The 15,324-nt window shown below is 41.2% G+C and overlaps 1 protein-coding gene across 1 annotated transcript; it reads right to left on the bottom strand.

The window, feature by feature from the left end:
* Positions 1 to 448: 448 nt before the first annotated feature.
* On the bottom strand, positions 449 to 14,856 carry asmt (acetylserotonin O-methyltransferase). The gene is made up of 8 exons (XM_061088609.1): positions 14,755 to 14,856; positions 12,995 to 13,169; positions 12,585 to 12,714; positions 11,240 to 11,308; positions 7,511 to 7,629; positions 3,408 to 3,548; positions 1,516 to 1,638; positions 449 to 1,122 (listed from the first exon to the last, which is right to left on the bottom strand). Exons 1-8 carry the CDS (start codon positions 14,854 to 14,856, stop codon positions 905 to 907), a joined length of 1,077 nt encoding a protein of 358 aa, XP_060944592.1. The 3' UTR covers positions 449 to 904.
* Positions 14,857 to 15,324: the final 468 nt, after the last annotated feature.

Raw genomic sequence — 15,324 nt, 5'->3', positions numbered from 1 at the left:
TCAAACTGGATTTTCTGAAATTGGAACGGGCCGGAATGAACTGAAGTTAGCAGCTGGTTGGAAAACGTTAGCTCTCTATTCTCTTTATGTTCTTCATGCCAAAGCCAGTGACAAAACAGAGGAGGAAGTTGTCAGAGGAATGGAAGAAGAGGAAAAGAGAAAGTGGCTGACTAATATCGAACTGGCTTTGAATCGTTGGCGAAAGCTAAACGATGAAAAAAGACAGATTCCAAGCTGGATATATTTTCATATGATAAACTTTTAGAGACGACCGGGCAGAAGGAAAGACACATGTATGCAGAATCCTGCCTGCCTGCAGAGGATGGTAAAACATTTAAGGATGTTTTAATGAGTAGGACCAAGACAGTATATGTTGTGGTGTGACAAGGCTCATACCACTTTTTATGCTTCCCAGCTGTGGGTGAGAGCCGTTCTTCCAACATTATGCTTAAACTTTTTACATTTTATTGTTTTTCTCCAAGATTATGATTTGTAGTAGATCATACAATTTTGTGAGACACAGTTCAGGGAATTCCCTTATGCGGTAATGAGGCTTCTGCTGCTTTAATAACTCTTATCACATTGTTGCAGTGGATGCCATTTTGTTGTCAGTGATTTGTTTTATCACACTAAAATGATGCACATTTATTCTGAATATACAGTATCGTAAAATTGAGCAGTTAAAATTGACTTTGTATTTGAGCATTTTACAATAATCTAAACAGCATGTACAAAAGTTTAAGAATACTAGAATATTGTCAGAGTGTTAAACAGCATTTTTATTATTTTGTTATTTGTAGAAGCTTGTGGTGAAATCTTACAAAAGCCTAACAAAGTGCACAAATAGTAACAGTGTTGACATGACCTTTCTGCCGCGGCTCACAAGTAGCAGAGGTTTGGGCTCTTATGTCTTTTTGTGTCCCAGCACAGCGTCGTAGATCTTCCCGGTCAGACGATGCTGGATGTCGGTGAAGCCGGCAGCTGCCAGCAGGGCGGCGTACTGGGCAGCTGTCCTCTCCCTGCCCTCCGTCTGCACCAGCATGTTCAGGGAGTAGAGCTGCGCTGTTAGCGGGCCAGAGCCGTCCTCATGGAGCAACGCCTCCACCACCAATACACCGCCTCCTGCAGGATCATCCAAAGGGTCTCATTTCTCATTTTGCATTTCTCTCTATACCATCAAAACAGTTAGTTTTAAAGTATCATCAAATTAACAACTGTTGGGTTTTAAGTTGTTGAATGGGAGTTTTCTCTGGTCATTTTCTGTTATGTTAAAATAACATGTCTGCTGTGAGAAAGGCCTGATCTTTGACTCCACTAACAACTTTATTTCTTTGTCTTTCTTCCACACATCGGAGAGTTTTCTGCATCTGCTGCTATTGAATGTGTGAGCGTCAGTAAGAAGGACCGATTTCGGGGATCAGCTGCATTGTGGGATACAATCTGCCATCTCAATGCAAGCAGGAAAAGAAAAAATAAGTATTTGTCCCTTTAACACAAACACAAAGACACACAGACCTGGTTTGCAGGCTTCATAGACTTTACTGAGAAGCTCTATGCAGCGTTCGTCTGTCCAATCGTGGAGGATTCTGGCAAGGACGTAGAGGTCAGCCTCTGGCAGGGGGTCTTTGAAAAAGTCCCCTGAACAAACACACACAAAGATACACACTTCAATGCATTGCACTCCTAAGACGCTGCTGTATTTGATTTAATTATTTCATGTAGTTATTAATTCTGTTGACAAGTCTTCCAGTAATAAGACAATGATTCTGTAAGTGCTTTACCTACTCAAACATAATTACTACAAATAGGTTAAGTGATGTCTCCCAGCAGATGATACCATATTTCCATCAGCAGTGAACTAGTTAAGGCATAAAAAAGGTTTGATTTTTTAGTATGGTTGATGGTTTGCATGAGTCGCCTCAGGCCTATCCAGAAAGCAAACAAATGGCAGCCCATTCTCTCCACCTGCCCACCAGCAACCTTGGATGCAAGCAAGTCAGCATAAAACACCCCAAGGACCAGGGCCGCAGTCACAGGAATGACAAAGTGAATTTGGATCTGGCTGTGAACTGACATACCAGCTTCCTCGATGAATCAACCATGCTCGCCCATGAAGCTCCCTCTGCATTGCTGAATGAGAGAGACATGAACACGGCGACATGGCGTAAGGAGCGGCTCTGCATTGCACTGACATGACGCCACCGGCCTGGTTCCTTTGAAAGCGATTTCCCATCCTCTGGGGTGCGTTCTCTGCTTTGCCTCAGGCATTTGTAACAGCTTTGATTTCCAGTGCAAACACGTCAGCAGGGAGCGTTTCTGAAATCACCGCCATGCTCTGACTGAAGACACCTGCCTCACAGGGAGTGGTCTCAAGGAGAGTAGCCCAGTTTGCATCTATCAAACCCACCACCATTTTGACGATCTTTCTCGAACACAGTCTCAAATTGTCTTAATCTAAAGCGGATGCTCCTATGGTTGGTTCCCATCTCTGTCAGAACCGCTTGGCGCAGACGAGTTGCCTGAGAGAATCTGCTCATTTAAACTGCAGCTAATGCAGCCAACTCAGGGAGAATTCCATGTTTCAATGCAACAGCTTGGGATGCCCCAAGGACTTGGTTCCCCTCCTTCCAGGAACTGGCATGCTCTCTTGGATTTGTCTCAAACATGTCACGATTCTGCACTGCACCATGATTTATGGTTAAATTACTTTCTTTTGATCGCTCATGTACATTTTGACAGTCTCTGTACTTCCCGTTCCACCCATGTCTCGTTGCTGGTCACTTTTATTCTTGTGTTTCCCTGAACCCACCTGTGTTCACTGATCCCTGTCATCAACACCTTTGTATTTTCCTTGCTTTCCTTTGTTAAAATTCCTCGAGGTTCTTATGTTGCTGGCTTTTTTCCCCCCAAGATTTCTTCATGTTTGCGTTTCAGACTTTAAGTTTGCTTGTCTGCTTTATCAAAATTCCACACATTACACCAGACTTGGCGAGTGTCATCTGCATTACGGTCCTCGCCCGTTTTCTGGACATAAACACTCGTTTGGACTCAAAAACTGATTAGATTATGGGGTCAAGGTCACTGTGACCTTACAATGGATATTTTTGGCTAGAGCTCAAGAATTCCTTTTTTTGACAAAACCATAAACCTTGCGTTAGATTCCTTTGTTATTATGTATTCGTTATTAGCTTATCATGTCTTCATTTCCTACATTAGATGTGGCAGCTATATTTTTGTAAAATTGTGTGTGTGTGTGTGTGTGTGTGTGTGTGTGTGTGTGTGTGTGTGTGTGTGTGTGTGTGTGTGTGAGTGTGCGTGTGTGTACATGTGTGCGCAAAGGTGAACTTGAACAGGCTGTATACGATTAGAAATGTCAAGTGCTTTCACGCAGTTGTAAAGACGTATACCTTGGTGGAAACTTATCCTCAGGTCGTCCTCGCTGACAAAGTGTTCCCTTGACGTACGCACTACCTTGGGGAGGTCAAAGATCGTTACAGTGCATTCTGGGTAGGCTGACGTGCACTGTTTGGCTAATGCTCCACTGCAGCCTGGAGAGGGAGGGAGCAAAAGAGAGAGAATTAGTTTTAGTTACAGCACAATGAATACACAGAGCCTTCGCTAACAAGGTGGTGCATCACAAACACACACACACACACTTTCAGGTATGTTCCCATTATTTATTTGCATGATTTGTAATCAGTTTTAGGAGGCAGCTTAGGGAATATTGTTCATCTACATTCATGCGAATATGCCAAAGTGAATTGAATTTAGTGACAGAGAGACACGTGCTTTATACAAAAGCAGAGCTGCTGTCTAGGAATCCTATTAGGGAATCTAATCTAAAGAAAAGTAAACACACATGCACGTGTGGACACACCCGCACAGGATTAGATTATCAGGCTAAAAATGATTTCATGTGCTTCTGAAGAAGCCTTGCATTGAAACGCAGTTAAAAATCCTTGTGTTAAGTCAACATTATCTCTCTAGTGAAGGAAAATCAGTCCATCAGTTGTCCTCACAATTCTTTGCTGCACACTGAAATAACTGAAATATGGTCACGCTCAGACCCTTTGAAGCACGTCTACATTAGCCGGAAATTCACATTACAAAGGAACTTCAATGGAGGCAATCATACCGGGGAGTGGATCCTAGCTTGGACACAAAGGATCTCGTCTTTCATGATAGTCCTATTCAGTGCCAAATCAACATGTCACATTTATATCGACACATTTGTGAAGGGAGGGAGGAAGAACTTGTGACCTTGAACTGCCGTTTAATATCTTCACTGCTGGCAAGACTGCCATGAACTTTTGAATGGACATTTCTGGTTCCTAGAAAGAGGAGTTGCAACCACTTTTATGAACCCTTCACTTTTCATCTAGCACCATCAACAGGTCAAAACTGCAATTTGGCCAATACTTTGGATTATGACCAAATGCTAGCAGATTTGTATCAGCCTATCCTTAGTAGATATAAAAGTACAAAGTAAAACGCCCACAAAATGTGTTTTAGATGGTTTATGTCATTTTATGTAGGTTTTGATCCCAGTTATTCAAAGAGAGAACTGTAACTTGTGGGTTGAGTGCTGATGTGATGATGTGAATGGAAAATAGAGCATTGAAATGAGCATAAGACCACACATGTCTGTGAGGGTGAACATTTGGATTCAGTGAGAATAAAAATTTGAAATTGATCCTTTGGCAGCGTTACCGTTGTAAATGCCTCATGAAGCAAAATGTATTAAAATCAGAGAAAGTGAGGCAAAAGTGTCAGATAGTGATGGAGAGAAAAGGAGAGAAGAGGAGGAGGAGGAGAGCAGTGGATGAAGAATGTATGAATGGAGCAGAGTGATAGAGAGGCAGTGAGGGGGAATACAGGATCAAAGGATCTGACCTAGACAAACCTACAAAGTGTGTGTGTGTGTGTGTGTGTGTGTGTGTGTGTGTGTAGGGGCAGACTGCCTCGCCCTATAGTGCCTTCTTCCTAACATGACCTGCAGCTTCTCCATCAGCCAGTATTCGTACATGACCTTTTTCCACACACACACACACACACACACACACACACACACACACACACACACACACACACACGCAGTGGCTCTTACATCAAACAGGGGTCATCTGAGGATGAAAATCAAAGAGCAGCAAGGAGTAGGCAAACAAACAACACGCTGTACAAGACCCCGAGCTCACCCACCTTCCTCCCTTTGGAAATGAAACTGTTTGATGGGAGGTTTGTGATTCTTAAAGTGCAACTGTATCATAATTATGTTTTATTTTTTCTGATTCTAGTCCTTTGTCTGCACTTTGTGGAGGGTTTTTACATATATTAAACTTATTGCACGGCTTTGTTCAATAAACATAGCAACATGAAGCAAATAGCAGACGCTTACATTATAAAAACATTATGCGTCAGAACCATGAATGTAACCTTTAAGCGGATCTAATATTTTTAAACCTGTTCCACTAAAGTATGAGTGAAATGTCACATTAAAATATATTTAGATGCTTCCCACAGTCAGTGCACCTTCATCATATACAAGGTTAGTGTTGTGGCTGGACCAGTGTAAATGATTTACATTTTGAATGTGGACTCAGACTTGGACTGAATTCAGCGGGTTGGCAGAGAGCTGGACAGACTGAGGACAGAGAGATGGAGCACCTGCACCTGCACGTTATTTAATTAACATCTGTTGTGTGAGAAACACACAAGTGTTAATGGGACAGGGCAGTCACGCCTATGTGTGGCTTCACAGCGCCTCTGTGTGGTCAACCGAGGTGTCACACATGGATGGAACGCTGTGAACTCACGGTTTCTAACCTGACTGAAAGCAAATTAGATGATGTAGATTTTTAATTATTAAACTGTAGAGAAATTGCGACATTTTAATTGGCTTTTTATTGATTTTGTGAATAAAGAAAAGCCATTCAATCTGTACCATGCCTGTATCTCAACCTTTAACCCTGATGTAATGCATTAATACTGGATTAATACATTGGTCATCTATTGGATAATTTCAAACCTGATCATCACTGAGCATAGTCTTGTGTGGCTACAGCTACAGATAAAATAATTTGTATTTAATTAATTTCATTATCATCCATTATCTGCTAGTTTTGACCAGTTGAGGAGAGAGACAAGAGACACGGTTATGTTTTCAGAATTCAGGCTGAGATGAATTGAGTAGCTCATCATTTCTCTGACAAAGCCTCTTTCCTTATTCATATCGTAAAGTTTTCAGTAGCAGATCAAAACTTCTTTTGACAGAAGAAGATTAATTTTATCTTTTTTCATCCCTTCTTTTTGATCCTGCTCTGTTCTTGGCTTGTCTCTAAATTTCTCTGGAAGCCCTCGCTTCGCATTGCGGAGTTCATGTCGTGTTTGTTCTTTCTGGGGGTTTTTTCCTCGTGCCTTTTGCTCTCAGGTGTAAAGCATTTTATGAGGAAGGTGCTGTTCAAAGACGTTTTATAAATAAATCTGACTCGACAAAGCTGAACATGGAGAACAGCGATGAAAGCTACCTGTTTTAGGTCTAAGTATCTACAGAGGACTGACAGAGCTGCAGCATTTCCCTGCAAGCAGACTTGAACGCAGCATTAATCTGCAGAAAGTTACAGGTTTCTGGGGATAGGGTATTAACATCACTATCAGGCTGTGCAAAAAAAAAAAGAATCACATCAAACTAGTAAGAAATATGTCCACATTAATGCAAATTTATGACAAAACAGACTGTTAATTTCAGTGTCCACAACGAAAAATGTCTATATTCTCTTCTCTTGGCTGTCAAACTACAAAGCTAGAATGGCAAATTCCTCTGCCAAGGCCTGACAGTCCCCTTAAATTCAATCAGGCAGCAGTACATTGGACATAGTCTTTTTTTCCAACAAGATTCACGTAATGTTTAAAAAACTAAATGTAAAAGAAGGTCAGAAAAAAAAGATCCTGGATCCACACAAAAATTTAACCAGTTCATTCCTTGCCCAAACCACTTCTTTCCATCAAGTTTCATGGAAATCCGTTCAGTTGATCGAGTGTAATCTTGTTCACAGACAAACCAAGAATAGAACAGAAATGTGTGTGGTCTCTCACAGAGCTTAAGAAAGTGAACATTGACTTTAACTGTTTTATTTATTCAAATCTGTAAGAAAATATTCAAATATATCAGCATTACGTTTCACAGTGTATTATAATGCAACAGTGACACAGTGAGTGTGGCTGGTTAACAAGGGAATCTCTAGGTGAAGGAGTCTTGTTGTGAAGGTTGACTGATTTATGAGGAGTCATTAACTCACAGCGGCTGGGGGCAATACTGTAAAAGGTCACTATCGATGCTCTGCCTCTTTTACACACACACACACACCACAGACTCTACTGTAATGTGTATGGCCAGCTGTCACTCAGCTAACACGACACAAACAATTTGAAATGTTAACGACTGTGAACCCACAACCTTATGTAAATTACATGTGATGACTTGATAAACACACAAACACACACACAAACTTACCTCCGAGGTCGCAGATAACCTTGAAAGGCGAAAGGTCAAATGCTGTGACCACATCTTTACCGCAGATGTTCCAAATGGAGTTCATTAGCTGCATGAATTTCACCATCTCCTCGTCACACCTGCGCGCACGCACACACACACACACACACAGTGTATGTATACAAGTCATTGTTATTTTTACCTCTCTTGTATCTATGTCTTACTCTATTGTGGCAAAATTATCTCTATCGTTTTCTGTAAGCGGTCAAACAAGGGGCAACTGGATCCACAGAAAACCAACACACACTGAGTGCTTCTCCTCATATGCACACTTGTGGTGATGCGTGCATGTGTTGTGTGTTTGTGTGTGTGTGTGTGTGTGTGTGTGTGTGTGTGTGTGTGTGTGTGTGGGTGTGTGTGTGTGTGTGTGTGTGTGTGTGTGTGTGAGTGATCGTCTATGAGTGTGAGACAGGGTGCAATAGAATAGATGAGCCTGTAGTGACTGCTGCTGCTCTGCGGAATCTACACCACACCATGACTACTCTCACACACACACACCCCCACCCCCCCAACCCCACACACACAAATACTGTAGATATCCAAACCCCTGAACAGTATATAAAAGATCAAACCCCTCACTTCCCTGTAGCAGAGCGGTCAGCTTTCAGATACTTTCAGCTGACTTCAGGTGTCACAAAGCTCCACAAGAACTTTGAAAGTGACTCATTGCTGCGGCTTCAGACTCTGATTACATCAGAACTAAGTGAAGAGATGAAATGACTGTGAGGCCAAACATCAGACTGTCAGCTTTAATCTGACAATTATAAGTTACTGAATGCCCCCCCACCCCCATAACGACCACAGCTGCAGCCCTTTTTGTCCACGATGAAGAGCATTTTAATGCACGCCTGCTTTTCCTTTTGTCATATACAGGACTAGAAATACTGCACAGTGGTTGTTTGCCTTCAACAACCATTGCAGTTCATTGTACAGTACATACATTTTTTCAAGATTCATACAAGGTCACAGTGACCTTGGACTTTTGAGGTCAAGGGACAACTGTTCGGAATTTGAAGATATTCCCTCAAGGCACACTTGAGATTCCATAACCTTTGGCCATCCAAATATAATCAGTTAATTGGTGGGTCTAAGAAAATTCCCTCTAAAGATGTTCCTGAAAATGCTTTTTAACAAGACCGAAACGTGTGTGACCTATACATGACCACCGAATTCTAATCTGTTCATTTTTGAATCCAAATAAAGATTTGAATCAAATTTGAGGAAATTCTCTCAAGGCGTTCTTGAGAGATTTGTTTACAAGGTCTTCGACCACTGGCTTTCTACGGCTTGGAGACATAAAAACAGACGTAGCCTGGATATGTCTGTCCTTGTATGTGTCATTATACAACAAGATGTAATGTGTATTCCTCAGCATTGCTGTCATCTCTCTAGTGACCGAGTTATGGTTCAATGCTGGCTGATATCACTGCTGCATGTTTTACAGCTCTCCTGTTGCTTTTGCCTCTTTATCAATGGAGGACAAGAGTGACCCGACAAGCTGATTCATACCTTTGTCTTTTCACACCTGGACGACAGTAACAGACCAGTCAGTCCTCAGTGTCCTGTCTTCACATTTGACTGATATCTCTCCAATAGCTGCCAGTTAAATTCAGGATTGATTTTTAAAGATTCTTTCATTCAAAAAATTGTAAATCTCATCACAGTCCTGCCCTCAGTTATATTATGGAGCCAACTCCCTTTGATCCAAGCCGCAATCCAAGATCTTCCAACCGGCACTTACTCACAGTTTCTAAATCAAGGCTGGTAACTATGGGTGACCGGGCTTTTTTCCATTAGGGTCCCAATACCCTGAAAATCCTTGGCTGAGATTAAACTTGCCAGGACTCTTACCTGTTTTTAAATCATAGCTTAACAAACATTTTTAAAAGGAAATACTTTAAATACTTTTAAATGGATGTTGTTTGATATAAAACATTTTTTTATGTTATCGTAGTTATTGTTTTGTCTTCTTATATGCTGTTTAACTCCCATGTATTTTGTAAAGCACTTTGTCACCTTTTCAGATAAGTGCTACAGAAAAGCATTGTAATAGTTTTTTCATTGTTTGTTGAAAAATCTCACTTATCTCAATGTCCCGGACTTAGATCAGTGTTCTGTATTTATAGTAAAAAATTGAGATTCTAAACATGACTTTCAGTTTCTACAGTTACAAAAGGCAGTAGTGTTAAAAATACTGATCGATATTTGAAAGTGCACATGATTTATATAATGTCTACCCTACAAAATAGTATACGAGTTGCCCATATTATACATTATAGAGATTGGTATAAATATATAGAGCACGCTTTACAGCATTAATATATCCCATGTTTCATAACCAGAATTAAGATTTTATCAGTGCTCGTCTGCAGGATTTAAATGTCCTACTATGCAGTGCTTTGAAATCTGAAAACCTCCAAATCCTCTCTGCTGCCAGTTTCCTCTTCAAATCTCTTCTGCTTTCTTGACTATGAGAATGTGAGCTGTAGATGGGACTTGGCTGTAAATTATTCAGTTGCAGTACATGGCTGGTTAAATGGCGATGAGTAAACAGGAGCCCGAGTCATTCAGCCAGCTTTGACTCATCCTACACCAAGAACGTAGCGAAGGTTTTCAATGGTTGTTTAGAATTGGCTCTTTGCCAATTTGCCCGTGGTATTCCCACAGGAAATCAGCAGGGACAAACAAATGCGTCCCCACATTAAATCAATTGTGCACAGGTGTTGAGTGTTTTTTTCTTTCTTGTGGGGTATTTCCCTTCGCACTTGGATGTATTACATTGTGTGCTTGGTTTGTATTCTGAATTTTATCATTCTCATCTTCTTTTAATGAGGCCCTTTCTGTGAGATCAGCAGCTGCTTTTTAAAAGAACACTAGAACAAAAATGTAAATTGAAAAAACACAGAAATACAGCGATACATGCACAAGCCCCAACAGTCAGCGGAATACAAAAAACTAAATTGCACGATGTGTGAAAACTGGAATTTGACAAAGTGCATAGGAGAGCACATGCAGAGATATTCCACATTTTTCTATTTAACTAAGACACTGGAGGAGGTGAACGCTCAGATTCTCTACATCAAATAGGAGCTAATTCATACAGTACATCTGCACATTGGTTCCGGTACATTTCGTTTTATGATCAAGATGTAAAACAATGGAAATGTGCACTTCAACGTCTCTTTCATCTTCTGTTCTCCTTTCATCAGCAAACAATAGTTTTGCACATCATGCCATAATGAGGACTATAAAAGAAGTTATTCCACCATGTTTCAGTTTTGACGGACTCTGCACCTTCCAGTCGGGCAGCACCGGCCTCGGGCAGGCTGATCAAATTCTATTAGCATCAAAGTGGGAAACTTTGGAGCGTGTGACCTCCGAAAACTGCAGATCAGCAGATCGGCGAAGCGTTAAAACTGTGGGCACCAGATACTATAAACACACAAGACCTCAAGGACAGTGGCAGATGTATTCTTGCTCCCTGCCCCCGAGTTTCCTCACATCACTGCCCACACACTCACTTTCTCTCTCCATCACACACCCTCTGCCTCCTAATGAATCCCACGAGTCCGTTCTTTTTAGGAGGGAAGAGAGAAAAGATTGACAGTCCAGCTTAAGATGGAGTGACAGGGAGGGAATGTAAATGAGAAAGAAAAAGAGTGTGTGCGTGTGACAAAGACAGCTTCTTACCTGTAGAGAGCTTCAAACAGGTCCTTCGAGCCGACTCCAAAAGCCTTTTCATACTGGTTTGTTCCTTCCCTGGGAAATGACGGAGAAAAAACCACACGTCTGTGACTGCAGAGAATTTGACTTTTACTTAAATTATTTCCTGGACACTTACTCCTTAACCATAGTTACTACTTGTCTATCCCTACCCTTAAAACATGTATTTACCTTAATATTTCATGATTTACACTGTGTGGACTTTATTTGTCCTCATAGACAAGTCCCCCTAATGCATAAACGGATCAAGGTCAAGGTCCCCATAAAACACACACACACACACACACACACACACGCACGCGCACACACACACACACACACACACACACACACACACACACACACACACACACACACACACACCTAAATGATGAGTATTGATGGTCTTAAAATGGGCTTTAGCTTTATCTCAAAGCTACAGTTGAAGTAGTTGTCATCATGTGTGTTAATATAGATTCACATGTGTACACTATCTTACACAGATGAATTAGTAATCTACATTAAGATGCCATTATCCTTCAGACATCCTCTGCACTGACGTTTCTTTCAGTGATTCTCACAGATGGACTTTACTTGTCAGCCTCTGTGAATCGAGTGCTGCTGTGTGAGAAGAGCTAGACTGATCATCCTGCCTCAGACATAACAATGAGACTAAAATCAATCTTTAAACAGAGGGATTCATGTCCTCGGGCGATGAATCTAACCTGCAGCTCCTCGCTGTGCAGCTGTGTGATTATTCTTTACTTAGCTGGTTCATTAAAGTGATGAATTTCACTTCTGTTACTGTGGCATTAGGTACCTTATTATGACAGCCATTCATTTGTACGTTGCTGCTTTTAGTTTTACAAAGAGTAATATAAATGTAAGCACTTTATTTCACTTCAGTTATTACTTGTAAATTGAAAATAATCTATTGGAGCTCAGGGTCACTGATGGCAGAGCTGGGAAATAAAACAGTATCGATAAATTCTTCTTTATTATATTCTATAGATCAATTCATTTCTGTTATTCGAAAAAAAAATATTAACAGAACAATAAAAACAATTTTTGCAGCTCTCATCTTTCATTACTGACAAGGAAAAAAGGTAAAGATGTTCTAATGTAAAAATCACAGCAATGCTTCCCACAACTTTCACCAAGAGCATCAAGGTTAAATTAAAAAAAACTTGAATAATGAACCTTTTACATACTGTTAAATATGAATAAGTAATATTTCACATCTAGACAAGGCAGCTCATCTCGATATGAATACTAAATCCATTCGTTCTAGCATGAAATGTTTCCAGACTTCATTTGTGCTCTGTAAACTGACCTGACAGCGTCGGTCAGGTAGTGCCAGCAGAAGTAGATGGTTCTGGAGCTGTACTGGATGGACTGGAAGAGAGATACAGGACTGGAGCGGGTCAGGTAGACTCTGGCCTGCTCTGTGTTACTGTAAAGCACTGGACAAGGTGGTGGGTGGAGGAGGAGGAGGAGTAGGAGAGACAGAGGAAGAGAGACTGAGAATGAACGACTGCAGGTGATAAAACAGAGATTGACTGGACAGGGGAGACAAAAGATGAACATGATGGAAATCAAGTGGACAAAATGTTAATAAAACTGTTCGATAATATGAAAAAACACTGCAACAAAATGTAAGAACATTATCACAGATCATGAGTGGTAGAAAGACTTGCAAATTGTGTGTGTGTGTGTGTGTGTGTTAATGTGTGTTTTGCTGACCTCGTCCATCGTCCTGGTGTGTGTTGAGCAGCTGAAGGCCCCTGCAGGCGGCCAGCAGCCTCTCTGTGCCATCCAGACTGGCTCCCACCGCCTGACTTATCTCCTCCACAGACAGGGGGCGCTCAGCAGCCAGCAGCACATCGAAAACACCCAGCTCACAGGCTGTGAACAGAGTCTGGAGCAGAGAGAGAGAGAGGAGTTCAGTGGAGTAGAGCAGTGTTGAGTAGATTACAGAACCCCCGCACGTATTCAATTCGGTTTGTCAACACTTATTACATGTTTGCATAACGACAATTATATTATGATGTATCTAGTTACAAAACCGCCACAGTTTGTTCTCTTGTTTTTAATCAAACTGCTGAGTGACAATATCGATTACTGTAAAAAGTCACCCGGCCAGAGAACCTTAGGAACCTTTTTGCATTTATTTCATCTACTAAGTTGAGTTTCTTTTTGCACACATAACATAACATACTCAGTTTTATTGGCAGGTTTTGATAATGGTTGTACACATTGTGTTTGCTTTTTGTCAATGTTGCTGTATTCTTCTCCTTATCTAATTTGATAGCTGAGTCAGCAGTACCTGGAGTTTGCTACTGCTGTTGTCTGAGAACAAAAAGAGGACAAGCAGCAGCAGACAGGCTTAAATGCTGTTGATTGATAATTGGACTGCACCATGTTCCTCATACTCATGGGGAGGGACAGTGTTTACGACTTGGATTTTTGTTGTTAATTCTTTGATCTCTGCTATTGATATTGATGTTTAGTTAATTTTGCTCAGTTTATCAGGCAGCATTATACAGGCATGGTTTGGGGTTATTGAAGTTTGTCTTCCGCCCTCTGTTTTTGACCTGATCAGCCACCATGTATCAGTTTACCCTTAACCTAAAAACATATATCAACAATAAAGATTAATGAATGTTTTTTAAAGATAGAATCCTTATGGCTTTGTCCTTGTGCTACTGCTGCAGGATTAATTAATCTCTGTAAAACTACACTGTTACTTTTACAGAGCAACAGCGCCCTCTGCAGGCATTAATATTGTGCTCCACTTCTGAGTGGTTTTCATGTAGAGAAAAAGTCTGTCAACGTGTTGAGTGAAGTTCTGACTGGATGGTCCCTCTCACTGAACTGAAACACAAACCAACAGTGGATATTCCCTCATGACTCTTGGCTTCCTGGAACCAGAAGAGTTGCAGATGTGACAAATACAGCAAACTCTGTTAGGATTTATTTTATTTTAAAAGTTTCCTCTCTGTATATTGGAGTTAAACACTGTTTTTAAGTCGTTTTAACTGATTTACAGTTCAGCATTACTCTTGAACTTGCTGGATCAGATTCTGACAGGTTAAACTGTGATTATCAGTCAGTTCCACACTCACACTCATGTGTCATAGAGCAAGAACGGACACTGAGGGTGTGGGGTGGAATGTGCCAAAATGCTATGTACTTCAGGTAAGTGAACCATCCAATTAATTTTAAAAAAAAGTAAACTGTTTAATGGTTTCTTCACAACAGGTAATCTGACCCTTCATACCAGGAACAGTAAATAGTAAAAAGCTTGCTGCTCTCTGTTGCTCATGTCTTGGACACTTGAACAGAATGGAGCCATTGTTTTGGTAACACCTTCACTTTTCCTGCTGTGATAAACACTACAGCAGTGAAACAGATCTAATCTATAACAGTAACATTAAATTGAGAACAGGTTTGCCAAACTATCCACCATGAAGATGTGTGCACCTTCTCCATGTGCATGTTACCTTTGAGACAAGAAATCCTTCCATGTATTCCATTATTTTTCTGGGATATGTGTCGGCAGCAGACATCCCCTCGGTGGAAGTCATCTCCTGACTTTCAGCCATGGCCAGAACACCCCGTAAAGAATGGAGTTTTGGTTTTTCCAACTTCCTTTCAGGTCCGTCTCTCTGGACTTCAGGTGTGAGAGTGAATGGCAGTGAGGACAAAAGCGGAGTAAAGCCACAGAAAGTGCCCACCAAACTGGAGGCAGTCCGAGTAGCAGTGGGCTAAGCCGATTACAGCCAGATAACCCAGATTAGAGCAGGGGTTCAGTCTGTGTTAGACAAAGACACAACTCTGTAGCAAAACACTGCTGCCTTGTTCCCCGTGTTCCACAAAGTTTTCGTGACCCCAAAAACATTTTCAACAAAGAGGAACAGTCAAAGCTCTGAGGGAATCTGTCTTATGAAAGATGTGCCCCCCCCTCCTCTTCTCCATAGGGCCTGATTGCACTTTCGCTGAGAGACTAATGGTAGAATCACATCTAATGATACAGCCTGTTGCGTCACCAGCCTTGATGAGATTATATAGAC

The sequence above is a fragment of the Limanda limanda genome, chromosome 16, assembly GCF_963576545.1.
Source record: "Limanda limanda chromosome 16, fLimLim1.1, whole genome shotgun sequence".
Classification (NCBI taxonomy): Eukaryota; Metazoa; Chordata; class Actinopteri; order Pleuronectiformes; family Pleuronectidae; genus Limanda; species Limanda limanda.
Note: the sequence above shows the minus strand (reverse complement) of the source record. Positions and strands in the feature narration are given on the sequence as shown.

Bases quoted from the DNA above. Each gene is read 5' to 3' on its own strand.
- asmt (XM_061088609.1), bottom strand. From the start codon at position 14,856: ATGGCTGAAAGTCAGGAGATGACTTCCACCGAGGGGATGTCTGCTGCC. The intron at 12,715-12,994 runs GTCAGCAAAACA...CACCTTGTCCAG, and splicing joins ACACCAGGACGATGGACGAG to TGCTTTACAGTAACACAGAG. The intron at 3,549-7,510 runs GTAAGTTTGTGT...CTCCCTCTCCAG, and splicing joins GGTTATCTGCGACCTCGGAG to GCTGCAGTGGAGCATTAGCC.